Raw genomic sequence first — 16,031 nt, 5'->3', positions numbered from 1 at the left:
TGACCCTGGATATCTCTGCACAGATGAAGAAGAAGAACTAGCTGGTCAAGGACATTGGAGTTAAGTCTGCAAGAGCCAGGACAAGAATGTTGGCAGACTGGCCCCAAAGCCTATAGTCTAAATGACTTTGTCTTAGGTTTAGACAATCAACTCTATGTAAAGTCATTGATTTTATAATAAAATCTCTAATCTATGAGATAGTGAATCAAATTTATGATTGCATCTTTATAAAAATGTTTTGTGATGAGATACAGAGAGGTGGCATGAATCTGGAGAAAAAACTTCTCCAAAGGTCCACAGGACTCTAAGTTTGAGTCATCAGACATTGGTGTCTACTTATTTTCTATCTTCTCTGAGCTACTCAAAAGCTGCTTACTTTTCACCCTACATAAAGCCTGAAAAAGCACTAACTAACAAGAAATTTATGAGAGGATGAAAATTATTATATTTTTTTAAATTCCAAGTCAGGAAGGAAAAAAAAAGCTCACTTTGATTATAAAATCAGCATTGCAATAGTGAAGTACTTGCCCCAGATGCTGCAGATCTTGTCTAATGGGAGCGATTAAATCGGCTGCTGGTGGTCAGCTGACGCCCAGGCAAAATGCACTGCACCTGACACTCCACTGGCACTCTGGTCGGACACTCATCTACAGCTCTTTCCACCCCATGCACATCTGCTTATTCTCTATTCAGCTTCACCTAAAAATTTCAGGTTTTCCAAGGAAAAAATTTATATCAGATGTGCTGAAGTATCTTTCATAGTTGCCAAAAGTTAGTATTTTATAGAGCATCGATGGAGTGAATATATCGCTTAATCCAATTTGTTCTGCCTTAATCGTCAACTGAAGTTCTGGCTCCTCAGTTCCTTCTTTCAATTTTGCTGTGTTCCTTTGATTTTCTACCACTTAAAAATATGTTTTCACTTCTAAATGCCTTCTTTCCCTATCCCAAACATGTTGACTTTTACTTTCCTTATTTATCATAATCCCTTTCCTGCTAAGAACTGGTTTTAAATTTAGTTTTATCTGTATTTTAAGAAAACAGTTCTTTCTTGACCAAAAGTACTTGGGAGTATCACAACTATGGGTGTGTCTCACCAACTTCACCAAGTAAAAAGGAAAGTAATCAGGCATATCCATCTCTTTCTGGGTCTCCTTAATAAAAGTATAATAAAATACTCACTGACATGGCACCAAGTCAGTAAGTACTTTTGGCACCCAGACAGTAGGGAGTCATGGGGAAAGAGGAAAAGAACAGTAAACAATTGATTCTGATTGATCAGGATGAACAAGTGAATCATTGATCCTGATAGGTTGCTTCAGTTATAAGTCAAAAAAGAACCTGCATTCTTTTAGTCTCTCTGCATTGAAGTCTTTGGTATTAGAGTATTTTTCTGGGTACAGCTGCCCTCATAAACTCACAGACCTTAGGATGACCTGCCTTTTGCTAACATGCAACAGGAATTGTATTTCCTGCAAAAGTCCTAAGATTTCATTGCATTGGCCTAAGTCTGAACCAATCACTGTGGAAGGGGAGGCAAGAAGCAGCGATTTTCAATAATTTCAATGCGTCAAACTTCTGGATCCTGGCTAGTCAGCTCCTGGGAATCACAAAGACTCAGAGAAAGAGCAACAAGAAATTGTATGCTGAGAAGGCAACGAGCAAACGTCTACCCCAAGAGACAAAGTTGAAAGCAGATTGTATAACATAAGAAATTGTAATTTACTTAATATTTATCCTTTTTTCATGGCATTACTCTGACAAGACTATAATGAGTAGAGACATTTTAGTTATGAAAATGGAACTGCTCTACTTTTTTTTATAATCAGTTATTCCAAGAACTTTTTCTGGAGGAGCCCAGCAGAGTTACCTCCTATTATTATTAGTAAATAATTTAAGTGTCTTACTGTAAAATAATGAGAAGAGAAGTAAAAGAATAATAATGAACCACAACAAAAGACTATTTGAGAAAGTAATGATATTTTTGGAAAAGACTGCTTAAAGACCAATTAGTACATTTTTAAAAAGAAGTAATATAAAGTCATTTTGAACAAACATAGAGGAAAAGTCACTTTTATTAGTGAGGAAAGACAAGAAGAAGCACTAATCACAAGGGAGCAAATGCCTTGTTCTCTCTGATTCCTAATCTCACTATTTCTCTTTTGATTAAATACTAAATGAAGAGCTTACAGAATTAAAGGCCAGGCCACTAACAACTCAACTTACTGTGTAGAAGAGTCATCTTCTTGGTCATCTAGCAATGGGTGTAGGTCGGGGCCAAGGGTCATTTTTACAAAAATCATTATACACACATAATTACACAATGCATAGGTGTTCAAATACTTAATAATCCCTAGATCCTCCCCCCAAAGATCTTTATCTTTTTAGAGTTTCTACATGCCAATTTCAAAGGAATTCTTCATCAGTAAGTGGAACATTTTTGTTTTCCAGTACTTATAAACAAGAAAAGAAAAATAGAATGTTATCTGCATCAATGAGTCAGTGAAGCTTCACAACACCCAGGTCTCTGCAGCCCTTCAAAAGAGAGGACTATCCTTTAATGACACACATAAATTCCTGCCAGGCTGCAAAGCATAATTAATCTGGCCTTTTTATGCTTAATGAAACACCTTGCACACATGACAGCAGTGGATTTGAGCTTCTTGTGTGTACTTAACATAGGGAAAGTGCTAACAGTAACCTGGTCCTACTCAAAATGCTTTCTATAAGTCACGTTTGTATGAGCTCTAACAGTATTTCTTCAAAACAGATATCAAATAACAAGTAAAATCATGATAAAGAAATTCACAATCAACCACCTGTGTGAACGGTTTTCTTAACTTTTAAAAGTGAAGAATGTTTTGTTTTTCAGGTTCTTGGTAGTAGGCGCAGTCAACTTATGACTGAGATAGGTTTTAAACAAACTATTCTCTTAAATGCAGCTGCTTAGTGTCATTTTATTAGAATATTTTTTCATATTTTAATACATTCTTACATGCTGCATTACGGGGGCTATTACTCTACTGAAAATTGAAAAATGTAAATTTTCAAGGATCCATCCTAAAACACAAATAAAAACATGAGTAAAAATTTTAAAAAGAATATAGCTGAAAGATTTTCTTACTTACTTTTGTGACAGCCCTATCTAAGGAGGCTTGAAAGGAAATACCTAATTTTAAAGAAGTTACCACTGCTGTAGTTTCCTTACTTGAAGTAGACTGATACATAACAAATAAATAATGAAATAATATAATTTCTCTCACCTGTTTAGGTGTAACCCCAGGCATGCGAATATCCAATGCAAAATCTGATGAATCAATAGGAATGACTGATCTGGTGGTACCAAGACATTCATTGGAAAATGTTCTTGTAGGTTCTTTAAACCTTTAAAAAAAAAAAAAAGACAATTTCAAGATCTTTGAACATAGTGGAATCCTAATATAAGGGAAAAAAGGGAATTCTATTACCTTTAAATTAAAGATTATTGACTTAAAGCCAATAAAAATTGTAAATGATATGATGATTAAATAATGTTCTAAAATGTACTCCGAATTGCATTTTATAGTCCAAGAGCAATAAATACCTAACTAGTAAACAAAACATAATCAGAGCAAACAGGACACACTGAAAACTCTAATAGACAAAAACCAGTCAAAATTTTATTTTTTTCTAGTTAATGAAATATTCACAACGTCACAGACATACCAATTTTCCTACGGCAGAAATACTAACTAGAACACAGTACATATGTAAAAAATATTTTGTGTCCAGAATTATTAGTCACAAACAAACAAAAACAACCCCAATAATATTGCTAGAAGGCAGAGTTATTGGGGGGGGGGGTAGACTGTGTTGTGAATTACAAATGTACAAGTGCATAAATGTTTAATATGGTAATTATGAGGCGTGGGCAAGCAGCTCAATGTTTTCTTGTGAGTTATTAAAACCCATGATCTTCTCCCCACCACTTATCTATCCTGGCATTTTGTTTTTAAGCTATTATAAACAAGAAGGCATTCAAGTCTAAAGAATTATAGTTTCTGAAATTTCTCCCCTCCCCAAGAGGGAGTGATTAGTATTGGAAATTACAACTTTAAACTGGACTTTTGAAAGCCAGCGCAATGCAGTTACAGTACAGTAAAGGGGACTTTGCGAGAAGTTACTGTGCCAAATTTCCAAGTGGTTTCTGAAAAGTAGATAAACCTTTTTCGATTTCTCCAAAACTCTTGTTCGATGATTACATTTCCAATAGCAGTCACAGAAATCATCCAAGTAACATTTCGTCTTGTTTAAACCAACCAGCAAAACGAAAACACAAACACCTACCTCTTAAAGACATAAAGCGGGTTTCTGTAACCCCAACAGTTGCTCTGAAACACCAGGAGGAGAACCAGCAGGCTGCGAACGCCAGCCATGTCCACGCCGCTCCGGCCCCTCCGGGGAGGACCGCAGCGAGGCGCTGGGCTGGGGCAGGCAGTCGGGCAGGCGCCGCCAGCGGCAGCTACTTCATAGCCGAAGCGCAGCGGGTGTCCTGTAGCGGCCACACTCTATCTGCTCGGCAGGGCAGCCAGGTGGATTAGGCGAAGTGTCTGGATCCCCACCGCTGCAGAAAGCCGGAGGGCGGCAGTACTTCAGTCCCGTCCGCCAGCGGAAGCTTTGCTCTCTCTAAAGCCGCTTTTCGCCCAGCTGCTGGGGCTAGACGTGCGGGTGCGTTATCAATGGCGAGTGACAGGGACTGGGAGGGATATCGCACAAACCCGCGTCAGTCATCATTCAGGACCTGCAAAAATAGAAGCAGATAATGGATGACTAATACATTACAGCATTTGTCCTCAGCAAATCCCAGTTGAGGTTCTTTAATACATTTCACCAGCTTGAGCCCAAGCCTGGGGAAAATGCTGGTCTGTTGATCTCCCTCCCCCAGGACCAGCCCCCAAGATTTCACAAACCCCCAAAAGTCTGTCTATCTTCTGCTCTTTAGTCCTCATACTTACTTACTGTCTCCTTTTTATTTTCTACTTCTTTCCTCTTTTCCCTGACATCCACCCCACTCTCCGCGGATTCCTTCTCCTTATTTCCTGTATCACTCTCTTCGCTCATTAGAAAATGCACTTATTATCTTTGCTGAATGTAAACAAAGTCATTCACACAAATGACAATCTAAGGCACAAAGGAAAAAAAAAAAACACTAGGAAGCAGAGACAAAGCACTTGGAGACAACACTAGTCAGATAGAAAAAGACTTTGAGAACAATGGCATATTTATATATATGGATCACAGGCACAGAGATCTAAGAAGAAAGATACCCCCTGCCAAGAACCATCTACACATAAGTAATCGCTGAAGTTCTGAAAATTACTTTAAAACAAGCTAAAAATCTGCAGCTAACATATGAAAAGTAAATGTCCACTTAAAACATAAATACGTCTAATATATAGGGTAGTGATTTCTTAGTTGCAAGGCATGTCTCCCCAAAGATATTCCTTCCTGAATAAAGTTTGGAGATTCACAATGCAATGAAATTAGAAACGGTAGGGAGAACTCAGCTGACCCCCAAATGAATTTACTTACAAAGGATATGATCAAAAACTTCACATTAATATGAATGAAAACCCATGCAGAACTAGTGCAACATGGCAAAATTTTAAGACGAGTACTCAAGTAGGCTAAATTTTAAAATATCCATGTTTTTATTTTGCTATTGTTCTGAACATACTTCAGCCTCTATATCAAGTTTGTAAATTAAAAAAAGTTTGTAAAATTTAGTTTGCACTATTTTATGGTGTATCATTGGCAATATAAAACTATCTCCAAAGAAAAAGATTATTTTTTAAAATCACTAGTTATCATCGTGGTATGGGGAATCTTAAATCTATTGACAAGATGAGAGTAAAAATAAAAATCGGTAAAATTTCATGAAAATACTCCACAATAACACATCAGCTGCTAAATCATCCTCTGGAAATCACAAGGTATGAAGCTAATATTAAAAGAAAAACTAAAACAAATATTAAAAGCAAGAACTAAAATTAAATCAAATTACTTCATGGCTAACACTTTATAGAAGAAGCATACCTCAAATTAAATACAAATAAAACATGATTGAATATGTAACCGATCCAAGCATATTTGAGGCTCACTAGCACCCAAGAACCATAGTTAATTTACATAAGCAATGTCATTTTTGAAAGAACGATGATATTTGTTTGAACTTCCTCTTTGGCTTGTAGTTGCAGCTTTCAACAATAAACCCCTCAGCTTTGACTGAAACATTTGCATAAAGGAAAGAACTCTTTAGGGGAAGGGAAGCAACTGGCCTGAAGGTTATACTATTGCCTTTGCTAGCAACAAGTATAATTCTGGCAAATGTCAACACTTAACATTCCCTGAAGTTTTTCTTTTAAAAATACTAAATATGTGGAAAAGGGTTTATTTTATTATTTCACACAAAGCAGGATTCAAGGACAGTTTTCTTCTTGTTGACACAAACACTTGACAACAAATTCAGTATTAAAATTTCTAACAAGAACACATGTTTTAAGTACTAACCTTTGGAAAAAAAAAAGTCCACTTATCTCTTTGATTGATTTTATTACCTTTGATGTCCCTAAACAACTCACTAACAGAAAAGGGAGCTGCAGTTGTGGGTGAAAACAAAGTTGATATTTCCAACTGTGAACAGAGTAAAAGGTCTTATACAAATGAAAATTAATCACTCTTTTTAGTATTTGATGCCTTATAAACTAAAGAAAAGTACAGATCATCATATGGAAAAAATGTCTAATCACATCATTTTACAATTCCTGATATTGTAGAATATGAAAGATACAAATCTCTGTAGTCTTTTTATTCAAGATATAAAATATTTCAATATATATCCCTGAGAGAATTCATACACTCATACTAGTTTCATATTCTGTCCAAAATATTGCAATATATGTTGGAGTTTTATAGAGTTAAGAATACTAAAAGAGAATATAATGTATTGAGGGAGATGAGGATTTCACATATATAATATAAGTTCTGCTTAGACTGTAGTATTTTTGTAACTATATTCTAAAAAGGACTAATGGAATTTTGAAGAAGAAAAAAAGACTATTTTCATTTTCAAGAGAAGGATAGGCAAAGAAGAGAAAGATTAGAGTCTTCAGTGCAAGAAGTGGCTGAAGGTAGGTAAGGTTTCCACTGTGGGTGGTGGACAATAGGCATTCCAGGTACAGCTAAGTGCTGTAAACTCAAGATAAACTAGACTACTGGCTCTAAGAGCTTTGTGACACTGGGCAAGTATCACGCGTCTCTATGCCTCTGTTGCTTCACCTGCACAATGGAAATGACCATACTAACTAACTCACATGGTTATTACAAGGAATAAATGAGTGCATATCCTTAAAACTGCACTGAAAACATCAGAAATTGTTTTCCATTTCTTCAGGACCAGACTGAGGTTACACTCCTCTAACAGGACTATCAATGAAGAGATGCTGTGTTCTCTTCACTGCACCTGTCTCTTGCTACATATAAAATTATCCAAAAATTTAGTGGTTGAAATCAATAAACATTTTATCTTCTATAATTTCTATATATCAGGAACAGAAAAGAGAGGTTGGTGATACTCTCATGATGTTGCAAATAAGATGCCGGGAAGGGGTGCAATGGTTAGAAGGCTTGACGAGGGCTAGAGGCCTTGCAGTATGGATCACTCACATGGTGGCCAAGTTAGTGCTAGTTATTGGCAAAAACAACGTCTGGTCACTGTGTGGCCTTCTATGAAGGGCTACCTAAGTGTCCTCACAACATGGCAGCTGCCTTCTCCCAGAGTGAGCAATATCTTTAAGGATCTAGCATCAGAAGTTACATACCATCATTTCTGCAATATCCTATTGGTTACACATGTCAATCCCACTTAGCATAAATGAAGACCAGCCAGGGCATGAATGTTCGGGGGAGGGGGGGAGAATCATCTACCTGGAAGTTGCATGATTTGCTTCTTTATTGACATAAACTATGATCATTCGGATAAGGTGGTGTTTCTAGGCTTTTCCACTGTACAACTAATTTTTCCTGTGTAATTAATATCCTCTTGGTGGAGAGGTTATTTTCGTCTTTATAAATATTCCATTTCTCATCAAACTTTCATTTTAGTCATTTATTTATTACATCATAATGAACTCATGGCTTCCTATTTCATTCAATGTGCTTTCATGTTACTGACTCTTTATTTACATTACTTTCATGCTCAAAGTGTCTCAGTGATGGCTTTTTCAACTTGATTGTTGTTCTTTTGACATATTCCAAAATCCTTTCAATACTTCTTTGCTTTTTGCTGCCTCTACCATATGGGCTCTAAACCCTGCACAGGTTTGTCCTTTGGTGTTCTTCACCTCACTGGCCTTGGTGACCCCTAAATATGGATGCCTCCTAACTCTGTACCCCTTGCCAGACCACCAGCCCCACCATACTGTGCTCTCCTTACACAAGTCTTCTGGGACCCTACCTTGCTTTGTACCACAAAATGACTTTAGGATTAAATATATTGAAATATGTAAGTGAAAAAAAATCAAACTATAAAACGGGTAGAAAGGGGGACAGGTTGTGTTTCCATGTATATTTTTGCAGTCTTTTAATTTTTACAAGCTTGTATTACTTTCATAACCAGAAGAAATAGGTATATCAACACTTTAAAATATTTTAAGGCTTGGTTCTTCATATTACAATTTGCATGTTATTTCCATTTGATACAGGTGATGAAAAATGAGTGTTTCTCCATTTGCTTGGCAAGAACTTCACACACTAAATTTTATGGATTTTTTGCTAGCTGTCAAATAGGGTTTCTCAAGTTCATCATTAGCAACATTTCGGGATAAATAAATTTTTATTGCCAGAAATTGTACTGTGCAATACAGGATGTTTAGCAGCATTTTTAGATCCTTCCTACATGATGTCAGTAACATTCCCTGCAGTTGTGACAACCAACAATATCTCTACACATTACCATTCATTTCTGGTAGGTAAAATCACCCTGTTTGAGAACCATTGTTGCAATATTATTCCTTAAGATGAAGCTTAATTTGTAGATCAAGTAAGATGCAGTTCTCTCCAAATACATATAATGAGACATAAATTGCTATAAAATGTTTGCAAATATGGAACTTGGCAATAATTGGAAAGTGGCAATCATTAACAGCAAGGAACATTTATTGACTTATACATAGGGCATTAACTTTATGCATGTTATCTCACTGAATCCTTATGACTTTGATGTACAGGTTACTATTCCCATTTATAGATAAGAAATCTACACGATAGAAAAATTAATTAATAGCAGTAGAACAAGGTTTCAATTTTTTTGAGAATCTATACCTCCAAAATCAGCACTGTGCTAACTAATAATATTGAACATAGCTGACATCTAAATCCTCACTGCAACACTGAAATTTATACCATTATCACTCCCATTTTACTGAAGTAACAACTGGACACAAAGAATTGGTAACTTGCCCAGAGTATACAGCCAGGATATAAACATAAGCAATCTGGCGCCACAGTTGCAGCCCTTAGTAACTACTTAGCTACAAATGTGACCTAGTCTTTTTGTAATGTGTATGTTAGAAAGCCTTAACATTTCCTCTACATTACAAACATTAGTCATTTAGCTAATTCATAAAGAATAAATAGAAGAGCTGTGACTAAGGTACAAATCTGGTCCCAAAGTAGGTTTTATTTGCTTTGAAAGAATTTTCCCAACTCTTCCCTTGTATTTCAGTTTTTAGTAAACATTTCAAATGAAAAGGATTAAGATAAAATCCAGATTTCTTCTATCTCTTGAACAGTTGTAAAATCTGGCTTTACTGGACCCACATTTCCACATGGCAACAATTAGCTGAGCCAAGTACAATTTTCCTTTTAGACAGAGCCAGTTCTCTTCAGATGCCATAGTCCTCACCACTCCTTATTACCTATTAACTCACAGATCTGAGGACAAAAGTAGTTTTATTAATTGCCACTCAACATTGATGAGTAGTTGTTGTTGTGAAATTCTTAATATCTATTAAGCTTTTCTCATTGATATTGTGAGTTGTACCTTAAAATCTGTGTTCTGATCTTTTGTAAAAAGGTAAATTTCACCCTATATATAGCATAGTTCGCCACACTTATATATACCAAGTTGCTACTATCTTTTTAAGACTCTTTGATTAGCACAGCAACAAATTGAATAGCATACTTGCATGTGAATTTGCTTGAGATTCACCAATTCTAACATATAGCCAATTTGACATATCATTACTGTGTGAGTCAAAATTGCCTGGGTGTCTATTATACTATATATATTTAAAAATCTCAGTGGTTCCACTGAGCACATGGCTCTATTGCAATAAGAACTTGCCAACAGTAACAAATTCTATTTTTTTTTTTCATTTCCGTGATCAGTACCAGATGCCCTTTAAATATGTCCATTAGTCATCGAATTTCTCAGTCCTGTAAATACTTCCATGGGGATAAAACAAGAGACATTATTCTTAATTAAATTTCTCAGCTTTGACTAATACAAATGTTACTTCATAACACAAAACTAAATTCAGTGCTAGCATATTTTAATGTAAGATAAAACAGATCTCTGTGTTCTAACCATCACACTTCTTTCATTTTTAAGGACTGCTGGGGAGTTCTCAAGAGACCAGTGAACTGCACAGAAAAGCATTAACCACACTGATGAAGTCAGAAAGGTATACAGGCTCCTTTGTATGCTACTCATTTGCCCTGCAGGTACCTTATTTATTTATAACTTGAGAACTTCACATAGAATTTAGCTTCAAAAGAAGAGCACAGAGCATCTTAGCAGCTATCACCTCTCTTCTCCTTTAAGCACTGCTGTTGAGTAGAGGAAGAGACCTTGGCCTACCTCTCTCAGGGCCATTCAGCCATTTTAAGAGTTCTCAGTATCAGGCCCTCTCTGGTGGTACAACAGGTTAAAGCCCAACACTGTCAAGCTCTCAGCTGCCACTGCAGCATGAGTTTGATTGCCAGCCAGAGAGCTGACCTACACACAGTAATGTATTTCAGTAGATCCATCCGTTTTGCTCCCACTCTGTCTCTGGTGAATCATCTCACCCCTACACCTCTGGCATGTGCCCCAGTTCTTGTATGCAAAAATAAAAAATTTAGAAAAAGAGTGAGAGAGAGAGAAATGCACTGCTAAAGGGAGCAGCCAGTGAAACAAGAGAGGTCTGCTAAGCCATTTGTGGGTTAGCTCCCTGGCTGGGGATTGAACTCACAGGTCAAAAAAAAAAGCGTTCTCCTACCTAAGGCCTAAGGTACAGCAAATCAGAAATTAGGGCCTCAATTTACATGCTCTTTCCACAATATGACATTTTAACATTAATAAACGTCTCCCCCTTCAGTGAAGTTTTTGAGGAACTAGTTTAAAATTAACACCCAAGTTCTAAATTTCAAATGTATAGTTTTTATTTATTTTCATTTTTGTGTCGAATAACTGGGGTGTAGGCTAGTATTGGGGGAGTGAGAACAGTCATCAGAGACAGAGTGGGGAGCATAACAGGTGAATTGACTGAAATTCACTGCTAAGTAGCCGGTAAGAAAGAAGTCTGATGTATCATGAGGGGTTAATCCTGGCCACAGTGGTGAGTGTTGAGACTTAACCTGTAGGAAACCAGAGAGGTCTGGTTTTTATTTATTTTTTTAAATAAAATGTGAATCCAATGAACTGATTTAGGTTTTATTGTTGTTTACTTTTTTGTATTAACCTTATTAATTTTTATATCTATTTACATTGTTGCTCATTTTAAAACAATATTTACTCCACTTCACCCCCCACTTCCCCTGCACATCATCACCACAGTCCTCCATCTTCCTCCTTCCCTCCTCTGGTCCCTCTCCCTCTTCCTCCCCTGTAGGATTCTCTGCTTTATAATTGTCTGTTTGTTTATGTTTTGTTGTGTTTTATATTGTAATAATGAAACAGTGTTTCCCCCTATGTCTTATTTGACTTTCTTACATTCCTCCTACAAGTAGATTATTTGGATTTCCTTTGTAATGCTTCCTTTCTAGGTCTTTGTACTATTATTTTCTTCTACATTTAAGAAGTCAATAAAGAATGAAGGATGGAAGGGTATGGCAGGTTCCCTACGAATATGTAGTACCAAACACAAGGCTTAGATAGCTATGCCTCTGAAGGTGGTGGGGGGGGGGGGTGTCTAACTTTCTTTCATTAAGCAACACATTTTTCTTATGAAGTATTTTCTTTGTAGGAATATTTTTCCGATTTTTGATTCCACATCCTTAGGCATAGCTATTATCCCTTCATTCAGTAATACTTTGTTAAATACCTACCAATGACTTCGGAGCCAAAAGCTATTAACTACATGTGAATACTGGCTTAGACCCAGAAAATGTAATTAAAAAATAATTACTCTTTTTCTTAAAAAGTAAGAAATCTACTTGATTTTTACTAAAATCTCAGTTTTCACTCAAAACCAATATTGACTTTTATTTATGGTACTGCTGACATAAGTGCAGAATCATATTTTCAAATGATTCTTATGTTTTTCCATTTCATGTGGCCAAATCCCTACACAAAAATGCCTATGTATATACCTCTTGCCAGTATAAAAGTTTTACTATCCTTTTCCTTAAACCTCTCAGCTGTGTAATTATAGGACTTAAAGTAGAATCTATGATCATATAATACTATTGTATAATTGAAAACTTCATAGACATTTTTCTTAAAGATCATGAAAGAATGTCAAAACATTTTCCCATTTATATAATTCTGCTTAACTGAGTTTACAGTAACCTAGGGGGATTCTATAAAATGTACACTACACACTGTCCGCTCAATCCCTCTCAAGTATATAATGGAAAGCCATTAACAAAAGGAACACAATTGCTTAAAAACCTTTTAAGGTACTATTTTTGGGTCTAGAAGCTACAACAAAATTTAGCTAAATCAAAAGCGCACTATTTGAATTTTTTTTATATATAAGTAATTCACCATTGAAATAAGTACTATGTACAATAGTAGTTTTTAGTCAGATGTGCTCATTTCTATTCTATATTAATGTTTCTTTGATCAGTGTCTCCTAATTCCCCATGAACTATCAATGAAAAGTTTCATAATTTTCTCCTGGTTGAAAAGAATCAGTATTTCTATGTTTACTAGAATGCTTATAGAAACAGGTAGTGAATGAATTTTATTGCTATTAAACTGTTATTTGTTGTCTTACGCTTTGAAAGAAGAGGTTTATTTTAACAAATTGTTTACGGATGGACTTGTTCCTCCTTAATGTTTAAGCTTCTTTACATGGCTACCCAGAGTGATTTGCACAACTGCCTAGACTGAAAATGGAATCTGAAAAAAGAGGAGGCCTATGACCCTCCACATCTGAGAGAACATACTGCACGGGTAATCCCAACGGCAGCTCTAAGAGGAGACTCCAGACCATGTCCAGTTATTCTACTTGCTTTCTCTATCCTCAATTAAAGTTACATATTCTAAGTTTGAGTTATAACATTACTAAAAGGTGAGTTTTTAAATCATACACAAATGTGAAAACCAATTATGTTTGCTGATTTTAACTCAAATAGGAAACATTTACGGCAATATTTTATGGAGAAACAGTTTTCAGCTTTAACATATGAAAATATCTTTTCAAATCACAAGATTTAGTGGATCTATTCACTATAACATCAATATAATTATTAATATTTTATTGAATAATTGCTGAGTAGTTGTTAATGCCTAACAAAAAAAAATTTTTTATATATTATTTCATTTAGTTGTCACAATAGTCTATGAGCTATGTTGTACTATTATCTCATTTTTATTTTGATAGAAAGTGGACACATGGAGGAGTTCAAGACACTGTTTTATATTGACATTGGCTGATATCAAAGGCAAGCACTATTAACCACCAGCTACATTTAGTAGAAGCTATACTTCTGCTGTACACAAAGTCTAAATAAGCTATTAATGATTCAGTAATGCCTGTAAATTAATCTACATAAATCTACCACACTCTGTAACTAAAATCAAAAGAACATACACCTGTGAACATGTTACTTCACATTGCTCAATGCTTTGTTTCTCACAGATTCCACCCCGAATCTCTCTTCTGTATGGATTCTGAGACAACAGATAGAAAACACTGGTGTGGGGCCTTGCATACAGAACTGGGTACAGGTCAGAGGTGCAGGGTCGGTGAAAATATTCACCAGACGCAGAATGGGGAGCAGATCAATGAAGTACACTGCTGAGGGGAGCAGCAGGCAGGTCAAGAGAGGTCTGCCGCACCATGTGGATCACCTCTGGGGCAGGGGATCGAATTCGTACCGAGGCGGCTGCTGGTGGCTTGCAGTGCTGTGTCCTTACCCACTGCACCACCAGGGAGGGCCATGAAAGCATTTTAAGGATGAAATAAACTCTATAACTACTAACAATTCAGAACAAGACTCCCATCAAGTGCCACTTTGACATGTGGATTATTTTGAGTTAAATTATGGAGATCATTCAGGCCCATGAGAATCTTTTAAATTCCTTTTAAATTCTTTTAAATTCCAGTTACCTGGAATATTATAAATTTAGATTCTTACCTAAAATTATGGTTATTCATACAAACAACTTTCCTACATAGCCTATCTATGCGGTAGGGCAAAAATCTAATTACAGAATATCTGGTCATGTAAATTGCCTTCTCTTTATCATGTGATTCTCTTTCCGCCTTGAAGCTCCCAGTCCCTATCCCATTCCTTAATTCAGGTTCTACACCTCATTTTAGTTCTCCTCACCTGGGCTCTTCATGTCTGTTGGTATACCTCTAGGTGTAAAGTTGAATTTAGTTTTTCCTTCTACATATTTTTCTTATGTTAATACAATTATTTGACTAGTCAAAAAAGAACCCAGAGGGCTAGCGGGGAATTTTCTGTCTTCTTTACATTACTAAATACTAAGCAAATACTAAATGCTATATGAGTAATCAAGTTTACACTGTTTACTTAATTCTATTGAATTTGATCTTATTCTTACATAGAGAGATTATGTCAGTTACATTGTTAGAAGATGGCTCTTCTAAAATAGATTGTATTTTTTAATTTGAAGTAACAGCATTATAACATTACATATTTCAGATGAGAATCATCAGAAATTTATAAGAACGTATATTACCATAAAATCAGTCACCTCTAAAAATCAATTTTATGAGATGGACATTTTTCAACTTTTGAAATGGAATTTAAAAAATCAGTATGGATGATAAAAATTAGTTGTAAAGAATTTGCTTGTCATTATATTGAACCTCTATTATCATAGAGTTAAAACTCTCAAACAGAAATCATACAAATAAAAATGTCTTGGATCATAGTACAACTAACTTATGACAATATGTAAAATTTGTTGACAAAGTCAGTACACTAATTCCACTAAAAATTTATCTTTTTGGAGACAACTATTCCTGAAGAGTAAATTTAAAAATAGGATCTTAAGCTTTTAAGTATACTATTTATAAAGGTATGGATTTAGTAATCATCATATTTATTATTATATAAAAATACATTAAGGTCATCATCAAACATTTAAAATTTCTATTGACAAAAGAAAACTATAAAATAATCAGCCCTGAGGTATATCAGAATATACTTAAAAGAAGCTAAGCATTTTATCTTTCAGTAAGATTTTCAAGGAAATTTGTGTTTCTACCAATTTCATTAAAAATTAATGGCCCATATTTGACCATCTGGTCATTTCCACTATCATAATAACGGCAAGTGCAAATGACTGCATTATTGATTTGGGGATGGATGCCGAATGGGAAGTCAACCTTTACAAAGTCTTGTCATTCTGGTATACATCTAGGAAAATACTGTGCTGATTACTGCTTTCTGGACATGGTGGAATTTGTATTATATTTATGAGTTCATTTAGTAAAGAAAAGTTGTTGAGATGAAAGGATGATATTTCTAAATGAGTAAATTAATTAATACATATTGGAAAATAAGTCAGTGTTAAGGAAAGAAGGTGA

The 16,031-nt window shown here is 35.5% G+C and overlaps 1 protein-coding gene across 8 annotated transcripts in view; it reads right to left on the bottom strand.

Annotated features, from left to right (window-relative positions):
• PAM (peptidylglycine alpha-amidating monooxygenase) overlaps nt 1-16,031 on the bottom strand; it is a 289,915-nt gene that overhangs the window by 157,655 nt on the left and 116,229 nt on the right. For 7 of the 8 annotated variants that reach the window (XM_012721812.1, XM_012721814.1, XM_012721815.1 and 4 more), the window contains exons 2-3: nt 4,327-4,780; nt 3,264-3,384 (exon numbers count right to left, since the gene is read on the bottom strand). In XM_012721812.1, the coding sequence (XP_012577266.1) occupies nt 3,264-3,384; nt 4,327-4,415 (210 nt within the window). In that variant the 5' untranslated portion in view covers nt 4,416-4,780. Of the gene's footprint in view, nt 1-3,263; nt 3,385-4,326; nt 4,781-4,994; nt 5,012-16,031 lie in introns of those variants that run through there. The other variant, XM_012721810.1, reaches the window with a different exon arrangement.

Source organism: Condylura cristata, unplaced genomic scaffold (assembly GCF_000260355.1).
Source record: "Condylura cristata isolate star-nosed mole 26May11 unplaced genomic scaffold, ConCri1.0 scaffold00007, whole genome shotgun sequence".
Taxonomy (NCBI): Eukaryota; Metazoa; Chordata; class Mammalia; order Eulipotyphla; family Talpidae; genus Condylura; species Condylura cristata.
This window is presented reverse-complemented; position numbering and strand designations above follow the sequence as displayed.